The sequence below is a fragment of the Phascolarctos cinereus genome, unplaced genomic scaffold (assembly GCF_003287225.1).
Source record: "Phascolarctos cinereus isolate Bilbo 61053 unplaced genomic scaffold, phaCin_HiC Scaffold_2;HRSCAF=192, whole genome shotgun sequence".
In the NCBI taxonomy this organism is placed as follows: Eukaryota; Metazoa; Chordata; class Mammalia; order Diprotodontia; family Phascolarctidae; genus Phascolarctos; species Phascolarctos cinereus.
In genome coordinates, this window is record NW_027555625.1 from 82,544,020 (window position 1) to 82,569,806 (window position 25,787).

The window sequence follows — 25,787 nt, forward strand, 5'->3', positions numbered from 1 at the left end:
TAAAGACATGTATTTTCCCCAGACATATAACATATTCTCACCCCTTTAAAAAGATGAACAACATATATCTAATTCTCTCAGATACAACCACTATGAACCTGAGAATAGCAGGCTAGTCTCCTAACACCTAGTCTTTAATCTTTGGACCACATTTTAATTAACTGTATATCAGGTAACTTCAAAAGAAAATTAATTCCTATGAAAGATTTATGCACAGCTATATGACAGTATTCTTTTTGTAAAACAAACAAAAAAATCTGTAGGCTTACTTTCAAACAAGCTTAAAATGACAATGCTAAGCCTTCCTTTTTAGCTGTTGGATAAAACCTGCAGACACGTGGAAGGCACACATCTTTTCCAAAGAACAGTAACCCACATACTTTGTTCAACCAAGTTGTATCCACCACATTAACTTATTCGAAGAAGACAGTCCACCTGCTGAAAACAGTCTTTAATTACTGGACAATCATGATTAGTTTTACTTCTGCGAAATAAAAATAACTGCATGAAATAAATCCACCACAGGACTTTTACACTTTCAAGTTCTGAATACATGTTGTATTAGCCCATGGGGATAAAAGGGCATGGGGAAGAGGCACACCTCACACAATCTGAAATTCACAGCAGCATAGACTCAAAGTGCAAAGGGCATATAAAATAAATGTCTTATAGGATTCCTTCCAGATAGTCATCAGTTTTTTCTATATTAAATTCTTAACAAGCATTGAAAGTATATGCAAGATTAAGTCACATGCAACAAATGAAGATGAACACACTAACTCAATGTTGAAACTTTAATTATAAAATCCCCAAACTGGAACTAGCAACAGATAGTAGCATGTCAATACAAATGGACAATGGCTTAAAAAAAATACACCAATTTAAATAAGTTTGAGTGAATACTGTACAAGGGTATCCATATATCTGTTATCCTCTTGGAAATATAAAATCAAGTATATCTATAGTACTTAAAATTCACCATGTGTCATGTTATCCTGAAGCCTGATGAGCACACTTTATAAATACAAGTTATGTTTCATGTGGATAACTGTGACATACCTAAATAACTAAGACAGATAACATTGGATTCTACCATGTTAAAAAGCAAGACTTTCACCTGCCAATTTATTTCATTCTCAATGGAAAGATATCTGCAAGTCTTTGGCATTAAGAATGCAAATACATTTCCAACTGTGGAAAAAATAATTATAATATTAGAAATAATATAACTGTATAATCTACAATGCAGAAGCAGATATTCTACATATTATGTAGTTACACTATTTTAAAATGAAAACAGTATTTAAGCTTACAACAAATTCACTTGAGGCCAAAAGAAATCTGTTTATTATAAAACAAGATACAAGGTCTTAAAAGAGAGCAAGGCAACATTAAATCAACCACTTTAGATTTTGAAAATGAAGTGCAGTTTGAAAATTGTAAAGAAAGATGAATGTAGCTCCTAACATGCTATCCTCTTCTCTTCTTTATAAATGGGATGAAGTAGAGAAGCAAAGCTTCAGTGTGTAGGGATTAGAACCATCTGTAAAAATTAAAAATCAAGGTTAATGGCTAATTCTGAAAATGCTTTACCTACACAATTGGCATTTCAACTTTTAGAATACCTGTACAAATTTACAGACCCTCTTTATCTAGGGAATGAATAGAAACAGGAATGGAAAGAAGCAAACATCCTAGGGTAAGGAGAAGTCTACTGTATTTGCTCTTTTCCTTGAAATAAGAAGGAAGTTCAAGCTTAAGTTTTCTTCTTGCCACTCCCTGAGCTTACTCTGCATCAAATATTACTTTTCAAAAAGTAAGAGCACCACCAACCCTAAACCCCCAAACAGCTCAGTTTCTTCCCTAGGTTGTGGGCTGAGGTCAGAAAAGGCATGCAAATGATCCACTCTATCCTGGAATAAGGTTTGGCCTGACCTCAGAACATCAGCGGATCCTCAAGGAAACCTGGCTGATCCTAAGCTGCATGAGACACTTAGTGCATCAGTGAAAATACTTCTATGTTAAAACAATACACCATAACTTTCTCCTACAGCACTGTCATAATCTGGCACAAATTATACAGGTAGATTAGAACTGTTTGACTTACTTGGAACTCTTATTTGGTAGTGATTAAGGGCAGTGAGGGCTTCTACTGCATCCGTCTTGCATTCCCATTCCAATAGGCCAGAGAGTGTTTTGGCAGAAGCTATAAGATAAAATGTAATTGTTGTTTTCTTGTCATAATCAACAGCTCAAAAAAACCAAAACAATAGAAAAAATTCACTTACGTTTTGCATCAAAGACTTTGTATTTGATAAATGTGAGAACTTCATGATCATTACATAGCTGCCAAAGAAACAAAAACAGAAAAAAAAATTTGAAAAGTTCATCTAAAAAAGTACATCCTCTTTCCAGAAAATAAGTAGTTAATAAATAAATAGGTTAGGATCTCACAATTCAGTGTTAATCATCAAGTAAAAAGACTAAAAACAGCATAAGTAACCAACTTAGTGCTTACTAAATAACCAACGATAAATACTACATACTCTGATTGGCTAGAATATATAGCAATACCATCTATCTTTAAGAGATCAGGTAACTTCTGGAAGCAATTCCTAAAATAAGGATGGGCACAATTTTGCTTCAGGACAAATTTAAACAGATAAAAAGGAATAATTCTATTGGTATAGAAGCTTACACATTTCACCCCAACCACCCCCCCCCAGCAAGGGAATTTAGCCAGAAATTCATAAAGGTAAAAAGAGAGGGCTGGAGTAGGTGATCTCATTTAGGTGTCTTAGTGTTTTAACATTCCAAAGAAATACCAAGGAGAAGGAAGAGAACAAAGACAACTGGTCCATAAAGGATTTGGGGATGCAAATTACACAAATTCTACATTTATCATTTGTATTTTTAGCAGCCAATTAATTCCTACCTTTGAAAAGGTGTCTTCTGTAACACACAATGGAACATTGTAATAATGCAGCACACAAGAGGGTGGCTGGATTATGTTCTTGGATGCCTGACCAGCACTTGTAAAACGATTATTTTTGCTCATGGCAAAATCCTTGTAACTGCTTGTACCATCTTCCAGTTCAAATATTTGACTAGGAACAACTGAATGTTGTTTGGATACACTAAATATCAAAAAGAAAAAAAACACAGAACGCACATTGTTAAATAAAGGTAAGCAACCTACCCCAAAATATTAGGATATATACTATGTTTATAGTAACCCTAAGAAAACAAATCATAAGTACATTTAGCTATTTAAACAAATGAGTAATACTATAGTTTAGGCTCTGATTATTCTTATTATTTGCTTATCAACTAAAGGGCAAATCTAATTAATATTTTCTTGTATTAGAATACTTTTTTAATCAATTAAACAAATTCCTCTTTTATTTTTATATACCTTCATTTCCCAACATCTCCCCCTTATAACAAAGAGATTAAAAAAGAAAACAAAAGAGTTCAGCAAATACATCAATCAAGTCCAACATCACATGCAGTAGTCTGCATCAAAAGTTCTCCACCTTTTCAGAGAGGTACATATGCATGCTCATTAGCACTAATTATCATTAGCATATTTTAAAGAAATATTTATCAAATTAAAAGCTACCATTTTAGTATAGTCTGTTATGATAAGACTAAAAGGTCAGCCCAAGAAAAAGTTTTCTAACACAAATAATGTAAAATACCACAAGACACTCACTTCAGATATGCTTTGAATTCTAAAAAATTAAGTTAAAACAATTCTAATTTTAAACAACTACAGAACTATCAAAGACTACAGAAGCAGCATTTATTAATACATGTTTATTAAAATAAATTACCAAACATTAAGTCTTTTTCCAAATAACTTGACATTATTAAGATGTGTGACAGCTCGTTCTACCGCATACTCATCACCCATTTCTACCAATGCGGTACCAGGAATGGTTTTCATAAATTTTACCTGTCAATATAAAAGAAAAAAAGGTAACCAATTAACTCTACAATTCTATATCAAACTTAAAGAAGCTATAAGTAAGTGGTTGAAGACCAAGCATGAAGATCATCTGAACTCTCACTTTATTCTAGCATGCCACGAACATTTTTGCTTCATTTACACCAAAATCCAGTGGAAAGCGAGTAACATTAGACTAGAATCTACAGCCATTACCCAGCAACGACATGACATATAAATGGGTAGCCTATTTACTTTCTTGTCTCTCTAGCTCAAAGAATAATAAAATAAAATAGAATGCATGAGAGGAAGCAGGACATAATGGAGCGAGAGAAAACCTTGTAATCAAAGAGACCTAGGCCCAAGTTCTGCCTCTGATATAAACTGGCCAGGTGACCCAGGACAAGTTACACAACATTTCAATACCCCAGAAAACTCTAACCTGCATAACAGTCACCAATTTAACTTCTTTTTTTGGGGGGGAAGGGGGAAAATGAGGCAATTGGGGTTAAGTGACTTGCCCAGAGTCAACACAGCTAGTAAGTATTATGAGTCTGAGGTCACATTTGAATTCAGGTCCTCCTGACTTCAGGGACAGTGCCCTATCCACTGCGCCACCTAGCTGCCCCTACAGTCACAAATTTGAACTGAAATTCCTTGCCAGGAGTTTCCTCCATCAATGAAATCACAGGTCTAAATAAAAAAAGGTGAAAAAATGTTGTGAAGCACCTATTTCTCTTAAATTTTAGTTTAATAATCTTTATTGTTTTTGAGTTTTGATATGACATATGCTTCATACATATACACAAAAAGCTACAAGGTGAAAAGTAATGACAAAATCCTGTTATAACTTGTTTGTGGCAAAATCTCTCCCTTAAATTAGCTAATTAATGTTCACTCCAAAATCTGAAGTTAAGACATCAAGGAAAAATGATATATTCTTAAATACCAATAAATCCCAAAAGATCTGGGTGGGCAACCACATAGATCATTAAAGATTACACTGGTATATACTTAATGTGCTTTACTTTTCAATATTAAGGCTTCAAGATTTCAATTAATGAGAGAACTGAAATAAGTTACCAATTACATACTATTAGAAAAGGTAGGTTTGGGTTTTTTGGATTGTTTTTAAATTTAATTCAATCAAATGTGGTGGACCACTGAATCACACATGTGTGATAATTATACTTGTCTTATAAAATGAACACCTGATCAAGTCAGATTATATATGCCAAATTATAAAGGGTTTCAGTGGAGCTGACAGGACCCAGCCCCAACAAATCTCTGATATTTGAAGCACTGAAATAAAATTAGAGTGAGCATGGATAAACATAGAGAGGGGAAATTTTTCTGGGCTCCCTTCACCTCCTTCAGTTTTTCAAAGATCAGTGATTTTGTTGAGGTGAGTCCTCCTTCCACTGACCCATATCAAAAACTCTCTGATTCGGCAGATGGTCTTTGAGAACAACTCAGGCCAAAAACTCATCATTCTGTAGTAGGTCAAGTAATGAGCCTTTCCAAACTTAGCTAATGGGCTGGTCCTCCAAAGACAGCCAGTCCATCACTGAAGCAGAACTTCATCTTGAAGCATGATTTTTTGGAAGGTCACTTAGTTGTCAAATATGCAATTGTCAGGGCTTAGTTAGAGAAAGGGAAAGAAAGGGAATATGCATTTATATAACACCACTATACAAATATCTCACAACTTACATTTGAGAAAAATTAGGCAAATAGAGGTTAAATGACTTGTCCAGCATCACACAACTAGTGTCTGAGGCCAGATGTGAATTCAGTTCTCCCTGACTCCAGGCCTACCTACACTCTGCTTCCTAGCTACCCTGAGTAAAATTATTAGACCTAAGATAAAGATCTATTGTGGTTTTAAGAAGTTTTATTTGTTACCTTTATAATACTGCCCTAATATGAATGAACAGGAAGAATAAATGAGGAAGAAGGCACTGTATTTGAATTAGTTTCGGGACTTCTAATTAGATAGTATAGCAACAAATGGTCACTTGATGAAGTTTACCTTTTCAATATTTCCATACAAGCAGAATAGATTGAAGACCCTTGAACAATTCATCTTCAGTTGATGTAACCCACTAACCATAACAACTGAACCAGAAGGATTTCCCCCATGCATATAGGAGGAAGAAGCCTGTGGAAGGGGATATGCAACAAGTTCAGGCGTATCTCGGGAGCCCATTCGATAACGGCTTGGTAAAGGCAATAATGGACCATGCGAACCTACAAAAATGGTTGGGGGAAAAAAGTGTTCATTACTTATTTCATTTTGTAAAAGTTTCAGTGGATATACTTCATTATTAAAAAGTAATTTCCTAGAATCAGTTTATCATGAAGAAAATATAATTACTCATTGACATATTTCTGAAGGCTTGTTCTCAAAGCATATATTTAAATATATAAAAATTCCACTCATTTATATCATGTCTATTCTACACTGACCTAAATGCATTAAACTACAAATTAAATGTTTTTTATAATATAACTAATATCCTACAAAGGAATCTTCTAATGATAATTTCAATTATAAGGTGACCTTTGGCCACCTTAGTGCTGTACTGGAGGCATTAATTCCCTATAAGCTACCTGGAGTAGAAGTCACTGCAATGAACTTTCCCTTAGGTTCTGTGACTAATATGAATTCTAAGAAAGTTATGGGTAACAAATGCAATTATATTTCATTTATCTGGGCAGCCTTACCTACCTAGAACTTGAAATTTTCTAAGCAAACAAGGGACCACAACTTGCTTGCACTAAAGCATATGGGCTTTATTTACAGGAATCTTTTTCTTCATATTGTGGAAACTATTCTAAGGAACTTTGTTACCTAATCACCCCACCCACAGAAGATTGGAATCAAGCCAATAAGAAAGCAGAAGTGAAAGTTAAGGAGCTATCAGAGGCAGAAATAATGAAAACAGCCAGAATAAACACAATGGCCTATAAAAAGCAGACACAATAACCCAAAACATATCGCCATAGGACAATTTTGAGGAAAAAAAAGAGGAATTACCTTTCAACACTTACAGGATCACTGATCTAGAGTTTGGAAAGGTCCTCAGATACTACTGTATTGAATCCTCTCATTTTACAGATAAGGAAACTGAGGTCCATGGAGATTAAGTGACTTGCCTAAGGTCCAACAAGTAGTGGGATTTGAAACTAGGTCCTCTGATGCAGTGCAGTTTCCCTTCAATAGTGTTAGAAGACATACCTATATACTCATGCTATACAGTTTAGTATAACTAATGATTTTCATAATAACAGATCACCAAGACAAGGTTAAGTTATATTATATATACTCTGTTTTTATTAAAGAGGGCTAACAAAAATATAACAGATTTTGAGGAAATTTCCATCAAAACCATTTAAAATTAATAAAATTAGTGCTTAAAAGGATAAAACTTCAGTTACTTGGAAAATTCACTTATGTGGCTCTAGTCATTCTCTGACAATGACAGCTAAGTAATGAGTTATTATAAATTCCCTGAAAGCACTCTTCATCTCTGAATTAAAAACCTGTCTGATACCTATAATCAAAGATGTTAAGCATTCACTAGCAGCTTATATATAGAAAAATCTTCTGGTAATCAAGGTCAACAAATTTCTGTACACAGCACTGCCTTATTGCTGTTTGAGACAGTGTGGCCTAGGCCCGAGTAGATTAAAGTCCTGCCTTGGTTAGTCAAGTTCAAATTCCACCTATGGTACTAGCTGTGCAACCAACCGCTAGCAAATCATTTAATTAGCAGCCCGACACAACTCCCCATGATTTATCTACAAAGATACAAGTGCAATCTGTTGGTGGAAGGACTTCCTACACTGGGAGTTTCCCCACACTGACAAACTTCTGCATCTTTTGAGTACTTCTGAATTATGGTTACTTCTATTGGCTCAACCAAGGCTTCCACACTGCCCACAGAGGATTTCAGGCATCTTCTGGAGGTTTTTTTAAAAATCTTTGGATTTGGAGGATATAAAAAAATCTTTGATTTGGCCTACTACTTGTTTTAATTTCCTCACAGAACTGAGGGAAGATCATGGACCTGATTTGGCTGGTGACATGGAAATCAAAAAAATCTTAGGTGTGATTGTATCATCTTAAAGTTCAGAACAGTCAAGGAAGGGAGAAGGTTGAACATAATCTGTATATCCTCTAGACTTCAGAGATGTGGATTTCAAAAAAGTACAAACAAAAAATAGGTTTTATCCTATTTGCCATGATTTACACAGTTCAAGAGGGATGGAAGGCTCTCAAGAATCAAATTCTAAGAACACAATCCCAAACGACCACTATGAAAAAGTAAATGGGAAAGCCTCATTTGAAAGTTCAGCCCTGCCCTTTTGGGAAGCCTGAGATGTCTGACACAATTCAAGACAAACCTTGAAGCAGCACCTACCATCTAAAGCTGTGCTTCTTAAACTGGGGCTCATGACCCCATGGGGTTGCAGGAAAAATCTGGCAACAGCACAAGGTTTCTGGATGCACAACAACCAAAAATTAATTCAAAATCAAATGCGTGATGAGTCCAAGGTGTTTCTGGCAGCGCTTACCTGTGTGTTCGAGCAACTGAAGTGTTAGTACTTTGCACTGTGCATGCCCTCAGGCTGTGCAATGCCAACAAACACGGTCAAAACATGAAAAGGGGTTGGGATGATACAAAATTTAGCTAAGTTTTCTCTTAGCCCTTACACTCACGGAGTTTATTTTACTTAGTAGGGAGATATGTGAATGTATCAAATTAGTAAAGACCTGGAAACAAAATACTAAGTGAGGTAGATTCAGGGCCCAGGGGGCGAGGGAAAGGGAGAAGGAGAGAGAAAGGAAGAGGACAAGTTTCATGGAAAGTGGCATGGGGAATAGAATTATAAATAGACAAAGAGGCAAAAAAGAGGACATGTCAAGAAACATAAAAATCGGCAAAGGAATGAAGGCAGGAAACTGCAAAGTGTAGTCTGGGGACAAGTAGTCCAATTTGAATAGACTATGGCATATGTGGAAGGAGGCAATATGAAATAAGCCTGAAAAGTGAGATGAAACCAGATGGTAGAGGGTCCCTAAACGCTAGGGTAAGGAGTTTAGATGTTTCTCAATAGACGGCATGAGGAAGCATGATGAAACAGAAATACTGCTAGATTTGGACACAGAAGACCAAGGTCCTTGTCATTACTATTCACTATCTACATGACCTTAAGAAAGTCACTTAACTTGTTTGGGTCCTAATTTTCTCATCTGTGAAAATGAAAGTGTTCATAGAGAGGATCTCCAACCTCCCTTTCTGCTCTAAAGAAACTGATATGGCTATCCACGTATACCCTCCAATGAACTCAGACATACAGACACCTACTAAAGATAGAAGCAAGGTCATATAATCAAGGACGGAATACAAAAGGGACATGGTCCCATGAAAAAAACACAGGAAAGCCAACTCCAGAATTAGCACAGGTTATGAAGAAATACTAAAAGACAATAAAAACTTTTAGGGCTGTAATGATATGCTCACTACTTGGAATAGATGGGGCAGTTAATGAATGTCATAAAGTACTTCTGTTTTCTCTAAAATGGTCAACAATCTTCAGACTGAAAAGGATAAAGTAAAAATGGATGAGAGCAAATTAAAAGGGTCAGTTAAGAAAATATGACAATAATAATACTACCCAAATTATTTACTTATTCAGTGTCATACCAAACTACTAAAAGACTGTTTTAAAGAGCTCAAAAACAAAAACAAAAATTTATCTGGAGGAACAAAAGGTCAAGAGTCTCACAGGAAATGAAGAAAAGTGGGGATGAAGAAGGCCTAGCAGTTTCAGATCTTAAACCATAATATAAAGCAGTAATCATCAAAAATTATTGGTACTAATATAATAAATTTTTAAATTGTTCTGCCACCTCTTCCCCTCCCCCCCCCAAAATGACTGGTACTAGTTAAGAAGCAGAGAAATCAGTGTAATAGCTCAGGGCATGGGACAGCTAGGTGGCACAGTGGATAGAGCACCAGCCCTGAAGTCAGGAGGACCTGAGTTCAAATCCGGCCTCAGACCAAACACTTCACACTTATTAGCTGTGTGACCCTGGGCAAGTCATTTAACCCCAATTGCCTAAAAAAAAAAAAATAGATCAGGGCATAATATATAGATGCAAGCAAACACAGGAGTCCAGTATTTGATAAACTCAAAGATCTCTAGGAGTAACAACTCAATATAAGACAAAAACTGCTGGGAAAACTAGAAAGCAGTCTGGCAGAAATCAGGAGAAGTTAGGTTCAGACCATCTCACACCATACACCAAGATGAGCTCCAAATGGATACAAAACTTAGACATAAAGGGTATCATCATAAATCAGAGGAGTTAGGAAGAAATTTACCTTTCACATCTACAGGGGAAGACAGGGGAGGAGTTCATGACCAAACAAAGGATGGAGAGGATCATAGAAGATAAAATGGACATTTTTGATTACACAAAATTGAAAATATCTTGCTTAAAAAAAAAAATAAAATAGGCTTCAGAAGGAACGCTGGTAACTAGGAGAAAAAAATCTTTGCAGCAAGTTTCTCTGATAAAGGTCTTGTTACCAAGATATATAAGGAATTGATTCAAATTTATGAGTGAATGCCACTCTCCAACTGAGAAAACAGTCAAAGATTTTGAACAAGCAGTTTTTAAAGAAATCCAACCTATGGATAGCATATTAAAAAAAGCTCCAAATCATTAATAATTGAACAAATGCAAATTAAAGCAACTCTGAGGTTCTACCACACATCGATCAGACTGGCAAAGCTGTCAAAAAGAAAATGACAAATGCTGGAAGAACTATTCAAAAATAGGCACATTAATGCACTGCTGGTGTAGCTGTGAACTGGTCCAAACATTTTGGAAAGCCATTTGGAACTATGCCCAAAAAGTTATTAAATTGTGCTTGCCCTCTGACCCAGAAGAATACCACTACTAAGTACATGTCCAAGGAGGTCAAAGAAAAAAGAAAAGGACCCATATGGATGCAAACATTTATAACAGCTCTTTTTGTAATGGCAAAGAATTGGAAACTAAGGAGGTGCTGATGATTTGGGATGAAATGGCTGAACAAATTATAGTATGTGAATGAAACAGAATATAATCATGCTATAAGAAATTATGAAAGAGTTTCAGAGAATGTGGGAAAGCTTATATAAACTGATGCAAGGTGAAGTGAGCAAAACCAGAACAATTTATTACCATGGCAACAACTCTGACCAATGCAATGACCAATCCAATTCCAGAGGACCAATGATGAAGCATGCTTGTCATGCTAGCTCAGTCTCCTGACTGAGAAGTGATAGAATCATAATGCAAAATAAGACATTGCATTGGAAATGGCCAATACAAGAATGTTTTGATTGATTCTGTATTATTTGTTACGTGGACTTTTTTTTTTTAATCAGGGGAGGTAGAAGACAGCAAAAATAAATTTTTGTTCACTGAAAAAAAAAATGTCTTAAAAGAGTGAACTTCGTGAAAAAAGGAAGATAATACAATAATACTTCAATCTTTCTCTCCTGTGCCTATAAAGAAGTCCTCATTTGACTCTGCTGTCCCCTCCAAATATCATCCTATAGCACTACTCACTTCATAGCAAAACAGAAAAGCTATCTACACTTGAAACTTCCACTTTCTCTCCTCTCATTTCTCAACCCTCTGCAATATAGCTTCCAGCCTCATCACTGGACTGAAAGAAACTCTTCTCTCCAAAGTCAGCAATGACATCCTAACTGTCAAATCTTGTGGCTTCTTCTTAATCCTTCTTAACTGCTCTGCTTCATTTAACACTATGACCACACTCTCATCCTACATACTCTCATCCTCGCTGGTGTGTGTGTGTGTGTGTGTGTGTGTGTGTGTGTGAGAGACACTGCTCTCTCCCTCTTGGTTCTCCTCCTACCTTTCTGACTGCTCTTTCTCCTTTGCTGGATCTTCATTCATATCTGGTGAGGATACCCTAAGACTCTGCCCTAGTTCCCTAATCTTCTCTTTATACTTGGTGATCTTACCAGATCTCATGGATTCAATTATCATATCTGTGCAGATGATTCCCAAATTTGTATATCTAGACCTAATCCCTCTCCTAGCCTCCAATCCCATACCACCAGATGCCCACTGGACATTTCTACTAGAATCACAAATTCAACATGTCTAAAATGGAATTCATTTATCTTCTCCTGCCACCTCCCCACAGACCTCCCTATTTCTATTCAGAGCAATAATGTCCTTCTAGCCCCATAAGTTTGCAGCCTAGCAATCTTCAACTCGAAAAATTGTAGATGTAGAGTTGGAGGGGACTCTCAGAAATCATCTAGTCCAATATTTCATTTTATGGATTAAGCACCTGAGATCCAGAGAAGTTAAGCGACTTGCCCAAGGTCTCACAGGTAAGAGGCAAAGCCACAATTTTAGTCCTCTGACTCCAAATCCAGCCTTCTTTCCATAGGACCATGCTGCCACCTCTCACATACCCACACAGTTGTCAAGTCTTGTCAGCTCTGCCTCCACAACATCTGCTGAATCTTTGGCTTCCTCTATACTCACTTAGTACCACCCTATCTCAGGCCCTCAAAACTTGTAATTTGGATTAGGGCAATAATCTTACAATGGTTCTCCCTGTATCCAGTCTCTCCCCTCTACTTCCTAGCCTTCACGGGGCTAACGAAGTGATTTTCCTAAACCACTGGTCTAACCCTATCACTCCCCTGCTCAATAAACTCAAATGATTCCCTACTGCCTTTAGAATCAAGTACAAACTTCTCCATTTTGTTATTTAAAGTCCATCTCAATTTGGCTCCAACCAACCTTTCCAGACTTACTGCACATTTTTCATTCCCTTCACACCCAGGAGAATCCAGTCAAACTGGCCTTCTTCCTGTTTTTCTCATGCTGTACTACCTTCTGTCTCCATGCCTCTGCAGAGGCTTTCCTCCATTCTTGAAACACATGCCCTCCTCATTCCCACCTGTTAGCATTCCTAGTTTCTTTCAAAGCTCAAGTCAAGCATAACCTTTAATATGAAACCTTTCTTGATCCCTCTCAGATGCTAATAACTCCTCGGGGAACCAAAACTACCTTGTATATACTTACATATCTACATTTTGTCTCCCTTGACAGGCTGGAAGCTCTTGAGGTAAAAGCCTTTCATTTTTATCTTTGCATTCCTCAACCATGTGTTCTTAACCATTTTTGTGTCATGGACACCTATGTAATCTGATGAAATCTATGCACTCCCTTCTCAGAATGATGTCTATAAATGCATAAAACATGCAGGGTTACCAAGGAAAGAAATTATATTGAAATGCATAGTTATCAAAATATTGAAAGCTCCAGGGTTCACAGCCCCCTAGTTAACAACCCCTGACTTGACAGTGCTTGGAATACAAGAGGGACTTACTTGCTGACTGAAAAAGTAACTGAGAGTTCAAGTAAACTAGTCCCAGATGAATTATACTGCAGCTACTAAAATAATTTCCAGATACGACTGATAAACCAGGGCTACTTATCTTTGAAGAGTCCTACAGAATGACAAAAATGCCACAGGATTTGAAATAGGCAGATGTCTGAATTTTCAAAAGGAAAAAGATGAAGATATTGCAATCTGTATGCCAAAGAACTTGACCTTCATCACTGGGAAAATTCCAGATTTCATTATTAAACAAGATGGTTCATGAAAAGTTGGAGGAATGGAGATAATGAAGAACTAGTATGAGTTCATCTTATAAGTCATGCCAAACTAACCTCATTTCTTATTTTAAGAGGCTTGCCAACTAGAACAAGTTGGTAGGTCAGGGGAATGTCACAGACAGAATACCTGGATTTTCAGAGAGGCATTTGACAAAGTCTCTTACTATAGCCTTATGGATAATGTGCACAGAGAAAAGTGCACTGAATATTACAGCATGGTGGATTCACCCAGCACCTAGCATGGTGCCTTGTACACAGTAGTCATTTAATAAGAAGTTTTTGTGTGGTTGCTGAATAACTGACTGAATGACTAAAACCAAAGAATGTTGATTAATGGATGGATGTTAACCTGGATGGACTTTTTTTTTAGTGGTAGAAAGCTCCTGCTCTGGGGCCTGAAGAAAAACATATATGGTACATTTATCAAATCTAAAGATTTAACAAAGTGAGGTGAGGGAAGAAAGGGTGAGGGATGCAACTATTAGATTGGATGACTGAATCAGCATGTAAAAAGTTTAGCTGGCGAGAACAGTAGGTCCAATCTAACAAGATGGAATTTAACTGGTATAAATGAAAAATCCTACACTTGGATTTTTAAAAAAATCAATGATATATGAAGTACAGATTGGGGCAGAGATACAGGTCAGGAAAAAGACTCAGGTTAATTAGCTCAATGAATAAAGAGTGTTACAGTTATCCAAAAAGACAGTGCAATCATAGGCATAACTAAGAGAAGTATCACATGAGAATTTTAAATTTTAAGAAAAGATATCAGCAAATTGGAGCATCTAAGGAGGAAGATAACCAGGAAACTGAAGGGATAGGAAATCTTGTCATTGGAGAAGCTCTAAACAAAAGCAGAATTATGGCTAACATTTACATATAGTGATTTAAAGCTTATAAAGCATATACACACATGCATACACACACACACATACATATATATTTTCATTTGCTCTTCCAAATAAACCTATGAGTCAAGCACTATTATTATCCCCCACTTTACAGATCAAGAAACTGAGGATCAGAGATGTTAAGTGACCAACTCAGGGTCATAAAACTATTAAATGTCTGAGGCAAAATCCAAACCTAGATCTTCCTGACCCCATGTCCAGGATTCTACAGCTATTCTGCTACACTGCATAGATGCCTAAATGATAATTTATTATGGATTTCATAAAAGAAATCCACAATAACATCATGAAAGTGTTTTGCTAGAAACTGAAACTTAATGTAGTAACTTCAGATGCCAATATGTACAATCTCAATGAAGCATTTTATCAATAGCATTCCTCACTTCCTGCTGGCAAGAAGAGAGCCAGATATTTATGATATAGCCTCTACTTGACAAACACTCCATCATCCTTCCTTTCTGTATCACCCAAAGTTTTCTAGTGTCAAAAAATGCTAACAGAAGAATAGCCTACTAAAGGGCAGTAATAATAACTTAAATCAGATGAGATTTTACCTACTATAAGAAGCAGCAGGATATAATGAAAGACCATTACTAGCTTTGGAGTCAGAGACCTGGCTTCAAATCCTGCCTATCACTATCTGTGTTATATTAGGCAGGTCAATTTTCTTATCTATAACATAAGGGGGCTGGACTAAATTAGATGCCTTAAAGGTCCCTTCTAGCTCTAAATCTATCATCCTAAAGGTTTTTTTAAAAAAGGCTATATTATGAAACCATACCATTTAAGATTTCTAGATCCCAATCAAAAGCCCATTTACTTTAAGCATGTTATTTAACACTACAAAAGAATACAGACAGCTCCTTAAGAGTCCATTATAATAGAGGACCTGTATAAATAAACATCAAGAGAGAGTAACAGTGACATTACCTCCAAGATTGGGGGTGGGAGGTGGGGTTAAGGAGGAGTTTGATCCAAATTTTTTATTTCACTGACTTGGGGAGTTCCCAGTGAAGGAATCCTCTCCACCAATGCAGATAAGCTACCCCTGTGCAACTTAAGAGACTTGATGAGTTAGCTGACTATGTGACTGAATATCAGTATAATTATCCCCGCCACCCGGCAGGGGTGAGGGAGGGCGGCACCTCTGCAATCTAGAAAATCTTCGTAAAATGTTTTGGCCCTCCCTTCATACCAGAGAAGAAGTCTGAGTGAAGTTTTTGTTTTTCTTTTATGGGGTGTTCACAGTACCATATCGTAAAATTTGGGTTAAGTATTTGGTCATAGGCTTTGTGTCATCCGTTGGTTTTCATGTGTCCTCTGCAGCTTCCACAAAACTCCCCAAAAATTCCCATTTAATTTCTAATGCCAACTCACGATATATTGAAATTATGATGGGTAAAGTCACTATGTGGAACGGAAAACTGTATTTAAGAAGTGCCTATTATGTTCAAGGCATGTAATAAGTGCTGAGGAGCACAAAGATTAAAACAATTCTTATTCTTAAGATGCTTATTTCTATCAGAGAAAACAATCTATACATTTATAAGTACATACTGAATAACTTAAGAGAGGTTAAATGACTTGCCCAGGGTTACAAGGTCAATGTGCGTCAGAGGCTGGACTTGAGCCCAGGTCATCAGAACTCCAAGACCATTTCTCTGTCCGTTATACCACATGGTCTCTCTTACATTTAAAGGAAACAACAACAACAACAACAACAACACACACACACACACACACACACACACACACACACACACACAAAACCCCATTCTGCACCAGACATAAAACATTCTTAAAAAACAAAAAATCAGTTCTCAATTTTCTCCGCTACATTCCCTCTGCTTTCATTAACTTACCATATCCATCATGTCTAAAGGACGAAGGATGTTCTCCCAAAATGGCTTGTCTCTGACGACCCTTTCCTCTATCTAACACAGAAGTAGAAAAGTGGTTTTAACAATCTGGACCTGTGCACTTGATAGCGTTCTCATACCGGACACATAGTATTACAATTCAAAAAAAAAAAAGAAGTTTGACTCCTGGTTAACTTTTAAAAACCATTCAGATCCAATTTAAACACAAATCATATCTGTTTAACACCAAAAGTTTAGATAAATAATTTTTTTCTGTCTAACAAATTCCACTTAACTTGAAAATATCTTTTGGCCAATAGCAGATACAAACACTTTAGAATTTAATGGAAGGCTGGAAAATTTTCAGAAAGTGCAAAGTACGCCATGCTAAAGGTTAACATCATACAGGGTTTACCAATGTATGTCTTTAAAACAAGCTGTAAGTGCGGGACTTTTGAAAGACAGTACCTGAATCATACTATTAGCTTCAACAGCAACACATTTTCAAAGTGGGCTTCTTTCAAGAAGTTTCAGCATAAGCCAACAACAACCTGTATTACATGGTTTCACAATCAGTAAACAGAGAGTATTTTATATGTACATATACATATTTACAAATACCTAGTGATTTATGAGAATGCTGAAAATTGTACATTCCTAGCCCATATGGTACCATGGGATAGGATTTCAACTATAATCAAAACTCAGTTTCTATTAACTTAAACAACAGGCAACACCTTGAACAACCCCCAGTTTAAATATACCCAGATAAAGCTAACCAAGGGGTCAACATTATTGGATGAGAGCAATAAAATACTCTCAAAGCATTTTTACTAAACTACAGAGAAGCTATATCAGATTTCCCAAACTTAACTAGTCATTAAAGTAAAATCTGATTTAAAATTTTCAGGAACATTTGGTCATATTTTTTTAAAACTTCATTATACAATTTTCAGAAGATCTGCTGACCAAATAAAGATATGATCAGTCTGATTCAATTTAAATATTTAAGCCTCTAACTAGGTCTTAGGTTTTTGCCAGTATAATACTTAATATACTTTGAGCAAATGAGTTCTGTGGAAGATGAGAAAAACTCAATTTTTCAAGTTTGGAGAGCTATCTCTCCCCTCCTTTATCTAGTGGAAGTTTAACATATTACTGACTAATAAATTTTACAGAAATTACAGCTGGCACCTGGATAATTCAATTCTAATAATGTCAAAAGTGGCAATGTGGAAGACCAGAAGTTAATTAAACTGAATTAACCTAGTCCTAGCACTGCCTATTTGGCTGTGGAATCTTGGCCAAATTATTTAACCACTCTATTCTGTTACCTCATCTAAAAAATGAGGAACTAGATTAGATGATTTCTATGGTTCCTCCTTTTTTATGATTCTATGTATTTGAGATATTATTTATTATTTGTGGACTTCTCACATTAGTACCAGCAATTCCATGAATACACTTAAAATTCAGGGGAAAAAATATTTCTAAAAACTTAGTAAGAATTTCAAAGGATACTGAAAAAGAAATAAGTCCAGATATTAATGGGCTCTTATTTCTTTTGCAGAGAATTCAAATAAGGTTTTTAAAAAGAGCAACAGCTAAAACAGTTCCAGTGCCTATTATAAAAGCTAAAAACAATGAAGAAAAATAAGTTACCAAATTATTTATAAACAATGTAGAGCTAAAAAGTCAAAAATTGAAAAATTTCTCTTTCAAAGACTAACTAGAACTCTTTTTTCCCCATTTCCCTTAGGTAGATTAGCAGGGCACTATTTAAATATCTAAGTTAAACAATTAAATTGGAGTAAATAAGCCTTCCTTAGATACAGAGGCAAGCAGTTAAAAAAACATGCAAATATATAAATAATGTTGTAATGCTTATACTTCAATGGATCTCATGATCTCATCATGGGTAGTTTAGGCAACTACGTATAAATAAAAGATCTAGCTGATAATCACGAAGGGTTGGGAATTCCATGTTACACAAATTTATACTCTTAAACAAGTAATAATTCACAGTCAGACCCTGAAAACTGACATAAATACGAGGTTTCTCATCAACCACTCATCTCAATATCTGCATTAATAAGAATTTTTCAGCATTTTATTAACCATGCCAAAACCTATACTTAGCAGGAAAACATGGGGTTCAGACAAAGCTGAGTAACAAAACAAAACTATTTGTAACCCCATGAATATGCAAATTAAGATTCTAGACAGTAAAGTTAAGGGCCAATTATCATTCAAGGGACCAAAAAATGTAAATAAATGGATAAAAATAATCTAACCTTTTTTGCTAGATTATGCTGTTTTGCACCTACCACCCAACATAGTTAGGATACCATAACAGAATCTGCTTTTTTTTTTGACTTTGTAGATTTACTAAAATAAAATTTCAAAATCTAGTCCAAATGCTGACAGTCTAGGTAAGAGCTAGCCAATACTGTAGCCCCCTTGTTAGCCTTTTACAAGATGCACATTTTAATTTGTATATTCCAGTACTACCACAGTTATTTTGACAATTTTATGAATAAAATCTATATTGATGAAATCCAGAATTTCTATAAAATAGCTGAATATGCATCTCAGATGAGTTAAAGTCTTTGTTTTCAGATTTATCTATAGTTTAAATATATTCTATCTTGAATAGACATGATGCTTTCAACTTCTTAAATTTCTAAAATTATACAAATTATACATAAGTAATGACTACTAAGAACTGTTACAGAAAGTGACAACTTTTATGAACAGCCACTTTACAAAATGCAATCTACACAGCAAGTTGTCTTTTTATTTTTATTTTTTTTACAAATGATGGCATATTTTTAATTACTGTGTGAGAATAAATTCTTGTTCAATGTCCACAATTAAGATTATGCCAGTAAAAGTAACTTAACTGCACCAAATGGGCACCTTCCTATTGCTTTTACCTTTAATATACCTGTGCGGTCTCATGAAGTATTATCCAACCCTCTCCCAGCCCAAGGCCTTTGGGTAAATTAAGCCTAATCATTAACTACATAACAATTTTAATCTAAACTGTAAAGAACTAATTACAGTAATGTGAAAAATTATTTACAACATTGTAGATAAACTCTGCATTTTATCGACTTTCCTTTAATGAAATGTTAAGTTCTACAACTGTAACTTAAGGGAGATTAGAGCAATACACATACAATTGAATAAATGGGCACAGTCTATCATGGTGTTCATCCCATGCAAGTCTGAAGTACTGTTAAGTGTCCTCCTTTAAAAACTGTTGGTGGTGGTGCATGCAGTATGCAGTCAAGGTGAATTGCAAGTCTGAGTTTTTTCAGAGGGTTTTTGCTGATGCCGATGTTGTGCATGATGAAGTGTAGAGTCAGCCTGCTGGAGTCCTCTATCCTTCTTAATGCCTTGTCCAGCTTGGGGGGAAAGTCCTTTCCATAGAGAAGCAGTGTGCAAGTTTGTAAGGAATATTCTGAATCAGTTTCCTCTCCTCCAAAGAGAGAGAGCTGCTTGGAGAAATGCAAGTCCTGGAACTGCGGGCGTGCCTGCATGTGGGGGCTCCTTGTTGAACTACATGATAGCTCAGTACACACCAGGAGGGGGCGCTAATGTTCAATGTTAATTTCTCGAGGATTACATGATAGCCTTTCGAAACAATGCATTCACCAACAAGACCTCATTTGAACTAATTAGTTCATTGCAAGAAAAAGAAAACTAACTGTATATAAAGATGCCAGCGTACACATTTACACTTTATAATACACAAACACCTACCTCGCCTTCCCAAGTATGGCTTAGTGTAGTCCCAACTGTCATTGTCATTCCTAATAACATTTAGGCGTGTTGGCTGTTGAGATTAAATGACAGTAAGTCAAAAGCGCGAGGCGAAAACATACACTCCTTAGAAGCAATCATAACTGAAAAATACATACCCTTGCATATTCAATTTTTAGTGTACAGCATCCAGCATATATATCTGCTCCATTGAGCGCTGCTTTAGCTTTCTGGGCACAAAGAACTGATTCAAACATAAGTTTTGTTAAGGAAATTTGTTCAAGATAGGTTTATTTGTTCTCCTTTCCTGGAAAAAGGCACAACAAAATCTGAAATCTCTCACATATATGGGAAGTGTTTCACTGAGCAAAAGTGGCTAGAACAGGTTTAAAAGAAAATTTTTTTTGTTGTTTTTTAACGTATGGGGTCCCAAACCACAAAGGAAGCAACCTAATTTCCCATCTATTCTTCTAATTCCAATTTAAAACAACAACAAAAATCATCAATGAAAGTATTTACAGAATTGTATGGAGATAACAACATAAGAAAAATTACACAGATAAAACCTGTGACTAATTTAAAGTTTCTAAAATCTTAACTAGAGTATGTAAAGCATGGTTTCCAGATAGAAAATACTAAAAGAAAAAGAAACAAAAGGATTTTTAAAAAAAATATGGATTATAATATGCTTATGTGCTTCAGTTAAATCCAATAATCATTTATGAAAGTATTTAGGCACTAAGGATACAAAAATAAAGCAATACACCATCAGTGCCCTCATATAATTTGCTATCTAGTAAAAAAAAATGAGACAGGTCTTTCCAACTCTAACTCTTACGAACACACAGGTGAATACAATACAAATTATAATTATTTAAGAGACATAAATAAAGTAGTATTAAGAAATTCAAGGCGGGGAAAACTACCTAATTTGGAGGAGAGGAGAAAAATCAAATTTATACCTGACTTGGAAGGGAAGGATTTCAGAGTTGAGGTTAAACGGGGAAAAGATAAGACCATTCCAAACATGGGGGATACACAGAGGCAGACACAGAACCAATTCAAATCAAACTGTGATAAGGAAATTGGGACAGGATGAGATTTTGAAATGGCACTCTACTCCACAATATAAAAGGAAGTAATATGAGACAACTAAGATAGATTTAGAACAAAGTTGCGGTGGGCTTTGAGTTTCCAAGCCAAAAAATTTACATTTTACTAGATAAACTATGGAAGTCACTGAAAACTGAGCAGGACAGTGACATAGTCAAACCTACACGTTAAGAATATCTTAGCAGTGGTGTGAAGGTTATATTAGAGAAAACTAACTAAAAGCAGGGAAACCAGCTAGGAGGCTATTATAAAAGTCTAAGAGAAGTAATGAAGGCCTGAACAAATGATAATAATTTACACTGATCCACAGTTTTAAGATTCATGAAGTACTTAACACACACCTTATCTCACTAGACTGTCACAACAACCCAGTGAGATAGAGATCCTGCTTTAATTCTTCTGGCCACAAAGTAGGCTACTCAATAATGAATGCTGAATGACTCATACTGGCAGGTTGTTTTCTACTGATTCCAAAGGCCTTCTAATCAAGTTTCTTAAAATTTTGACTTAAAATAAAATTAATTTACAGTAAACTTCAAGGGAGTACAGTATACAGACTATCTAATCATTATAAAAAGAAATTTGTCCTACTATAATTGGGAAAAACTAAAAATTTAAATGTAACAGGTTTATTTTAAAGTTACCGTTCAAATCTTACAATTAAGTACCCTGTATTAAAGTCACAAAATCTAAAATTTGTGTTTTTTTAAAAAGTATGCTATATGTAAACTTTTCTGAAACAAAACAGGAAATATCAAACTATTTTAATAAGTAGTGAAGCAAATAAAACTACGATGAACATCTGGATGAGACACTCATAGTTACAAATTACAAATCAGTACAAATATAAAATAAAGGATATTCAACCATTGCTTGTATTCCATTTCTCTTGAATATGACAATCCGTTGCACTTTTCCAACAGGATTGCATACTGTATATAAAACATCCTAAAAAGGAAAAAAAAAGTTTTGGATTTATCAAAGTAGTCATGCTATAAATTTCAGTTAGATTATTAATACAACTAAAAGGAAATTAGTATAGCCCTACTATTCCTTAAAAATAATAACAGAACCAATTACTTCTACCGACAATACATGGAATACCAATTTTCTAAATTACAAACGTATTTTTAAATTTTTAGATGAATCTGATACACAAATATGTCTCTAAATACAAATATAGCCATGTTTCTTGTCATTCCAAATATTTTCAAAAGAGTACATTCAACTAAAATTACTGTTAAGAGAAAATAAACAAAGTATAGGCAATAAGGATATATAATTAATAAGGACATGAGATTCAAATGGGTATTTCTCTCAAACAAAATTAAAGTAACAGATGTTGTACAGAAAAAATAATGTCAAATATGCTATGCATTTGTCCACTTATTTCTTCTTCAAAACGTCAACTCTGTTAAGATAAGGACTACAGATTTTTTGAACTGCTGTATCCATGGTAATTTCACCATTAAGAGAATATCCCTGGTTTGAGCTTCAGGTAGACAAGTTCACTTTGTTTTGTTTCATGGCTACAAACTGACCTATCTGGCCAGATAGTCTGAACATACATGGCCTCTGTAACAAGAGCTGAGGGTAGGCAGAATAATACAAATCTACCACTACTGCCGGAAAAACTTAAAAGCACATGTTGTAATACCAGATCAACCAGCTCACCATGTACAAAGGACAGCTAGTATAGTAGTCTGTGTCCAGGATCTTACTTAAAAGGATATTCAAATGTTATGGAGAATAAGTTAATATTAAGATGTGCATAGTGATGATCTTTTATCTTTAATTACTCAGGAAGACAAACTACCAATTGCTTAAGGTATCTACTAATTACACTCCAGAGGCAAATGGTAAGCAAAGAGTGGTGTGTAAGAGTGTGTCCCTTAAGAGTATGATATGTAGCACTGAACTCATTATTACAACAGATTTGTAAACTTGGTAAATAGTGTGCCTGCTGCTACTTCTCTTAAGTCTCCTTTATTTGCCTGAGAGCTGTTGAAGCTTTCACCACCACTATGGGATATGGTAGCAGGCAATCAAAGCCATTTATTTGATAATAATGAGGTATGGCTTACCCCCAACCCCTTGTTCAACAATTCAACTCAACCAGTATTTATTAAGCACATATCATGTGACAGACACTAGGGACTCAAAGACAAACCCTAACCAGTCCTTGCCTTCATGAAGCTTATGTGTACTCAGATTAGTGGAGTGAGTGTTTAGGGGAGGAGAAGCACTAAAAACTGTAGTAACTCTGGAGAAGTCTCTTGTAGGGCTCCTCTGCTGAGCCTTGAAAAGAACCAGAGATTCCAAAAGCTTTGAGGAAGGAAAGAATTCTGGGCCTTAGGGACAGTCTGTTCAAAAGAGAAACAGGAGATGGTATGTCCTATACAGGGGACAGCAAGTGTCTTGAAGTTACAGATATTAACAATGTAAATATTACAGATATGTAACTACCGTCCAAATATTAACTACCATAAAATATCCTTTCCCTCAATTCTGAAGCAACTTTACAAAGAACCTAATTTAAGCTAATTCTCTCTTTCCCCATTAGCTTCTCTTTACTTCCAGAAGGGAATCCTTATAGGAGAACAGCAAATTCTCACATGAGAGACACAGGATCATAATACATAGGAATGGGATTCTCATGTCTGTGAATAAAAACATAATGAATGTACTAAAGTTAAACTGTTAAAATATTACACTTAATTTTAAGTCAAGCTCCTACCCTACCTGCCCAGCAATCAGAATAGTTCTGGTAAATTTTATTTAAGAAGGGGAGGAGCAGAGCTACCACAGTGAGAAAAAACCTATCCCAGATACACCTAAAGAAGAGCAGTATCTCTGAAGTTGGGGAACACAATCAAATCAACTTTAGGCAAAGACTTGAGGTTTATCAATCATTCCTCGGAAGGAGTGTGACAATTTTTCCCATGGCTAGCAAATTATCCTCAACTCAGAACCCCTGGAATTTATTGAGTCTATCCTGCCTTTCCCTGCTACCACTCCCTGACTCTAATGCCCATCCAGGTCAGCTATACCCTTTCCCTTCCCTTGCACCTAATGACAAACCCCTGTTCCACTGTTTTAAAACTGCCTTCATATTAGACACATTGATCATTCCACCTTACTGCAATCAGGGAAACCTGGCTTGCGTGAGGCCATCTAGATGTACCTTCTTGTCCCTCCTCCCCACTACTACTAATGCTTCCCTCTGAGGTTACTTTCCATTTACCTTGTCTCTATCTTGTACATACAGCTGTTGGCACGTTCTCTCCCATTAGAATGTGAGCTGCTTGAGAGCAGGGGCTCCTTTTTGCCTTTCTTTGCATCCCCAGCACGTGTTAGCACAATGGCTGGCACACTCTTCATCCTAACTTCCCAACTTCTATTCAGAATACAAGGGGCAGCTCGGCGGCACAGTGGATAGAGCACCCACCCTGAAGTCAGGAGGACCTGAGTTCAAATCCAGCCTCAGACCAAACACTTGACACTTACTACCTGTGTGACCCTGGGCAAGTCATTTGACCCCAACTGCCTAAAAAAAAAGAAAGAAAAAGAATACTACCCTTCCTCTAGTCAGCAAATCAAGCATTCATTAAGCATTTAACATCAAGCACTGTGTTAAGGATACAAATTTTTTTTAAAAAGGCAATCCCTATCCTCCAATAGTTTGCATTTGAGTAGAAGAGACAACACATACAGAAACTGGTATATACAAGATACATTCTGAGTAAATACAAGGCAGCTTTACAGAAACAGCACCATCAGCCTGGGATATCAGGAAAGCCTTCCTGCAGCAGGTTATCACTTCAGGTAATACCAAGCCTTGAATGAAGCTAGGGATTCTAAGAGGCAGAGATGAGGATGAAGTGCATGCTAGGCATGCAAGACAGGGCAAATGCACGGCAGACAGAAAATGGAGCAATTTATATGAGGAATAACAAATAAGCTCAATATGGTCAAACCATAAAGTACATGTAAGACTGAAACAACAGAAAAGAGTCAAGTTGCAAAGACCTTTAAATGCCAAAGTACCTTTATTAGATTTTAAAGGTAATTGGAAACTACTAGCATTTACTGAGTAGGCTAATGACATGGTCAGACTTGAACTTGAGGAAAATCAATTTGGCAGCTCTGTCTAAAGGATGGTTTGGAGTGGGAAGGGACTTGAGGCAGGGAGATCATTTAGGAGGCTAATGCAGTAATCTAGATGAGAAGTGATGTAGGCCTACAGTAGGGTTGTGACTATGTGAGTATAGAGAAGAGGATATATGACAGAAGTCTTCTAGAAATAGAAATGACTAGATTTGATGAGACACATGGTAAGAGTGAAAGTAAAGAAAATTGAACACACTGAGGTCATGAATCTGGATAACTGGAAGGATGGTGATGCTCTTAACAATAACAGCAAAATTCAAAAGAAAAGTGGGAAAATGATG

General features: G+C 36.0%; 1 protein-coding gene across 1 annotated transcript in view; it reads right to left on the reverse strand.

Annotated features, from left to right (window-relative positions):
• Positions 1-780: 780 nt before the first annotated feature.
• Positions 781-25,787, reverse strand: part of HNRNPLL (heterogeneous nuclear ribonucleoprotein L like) — a 50,775-nt gene continuing 25,768 nt past the window's right edge. The window contains exons 4-13 of the mRNA XM_020976982.2: positions 22,199-22,284; positions 20,382-20,478; positions 20,224-20,296; positions 16,459-16,530; positions 5,982-6,199; positions 3,837-3,958; positions 2,936-3,137; positions 2,289-2,346; positions 2,108-2,206; positions 781-1,543 (exon numbers count right to left, since the gene is read on the reverse strand). Of these exons, the coding sequence (XP_020832641.1) occupies positions 1,488-1,543; positions 2,108-2,206; positions 2,289-2,346; positions 2,936-3,137; positions 3,837-3,958; positions 5,982-6,199; positions 16,459-16,530; positions 20,224-20,296; positions 20,382-20,478; positions 22,199-22,284 (1,083 nt within the window). The 3' untranslated portion in view covers positions 781-1,487. The remainder of the gene's footprint in view (positions 1,544-2,107; positions 2,207-2,288; positions 2,347-2,935; positions 3,138-3,836; positions 3,959-5,981; positions 6,200-16,458; positions 16,531-20,223; positions 20,297-20,381; positions 20,479-22,198; positions 22,285-25,787) is intronic.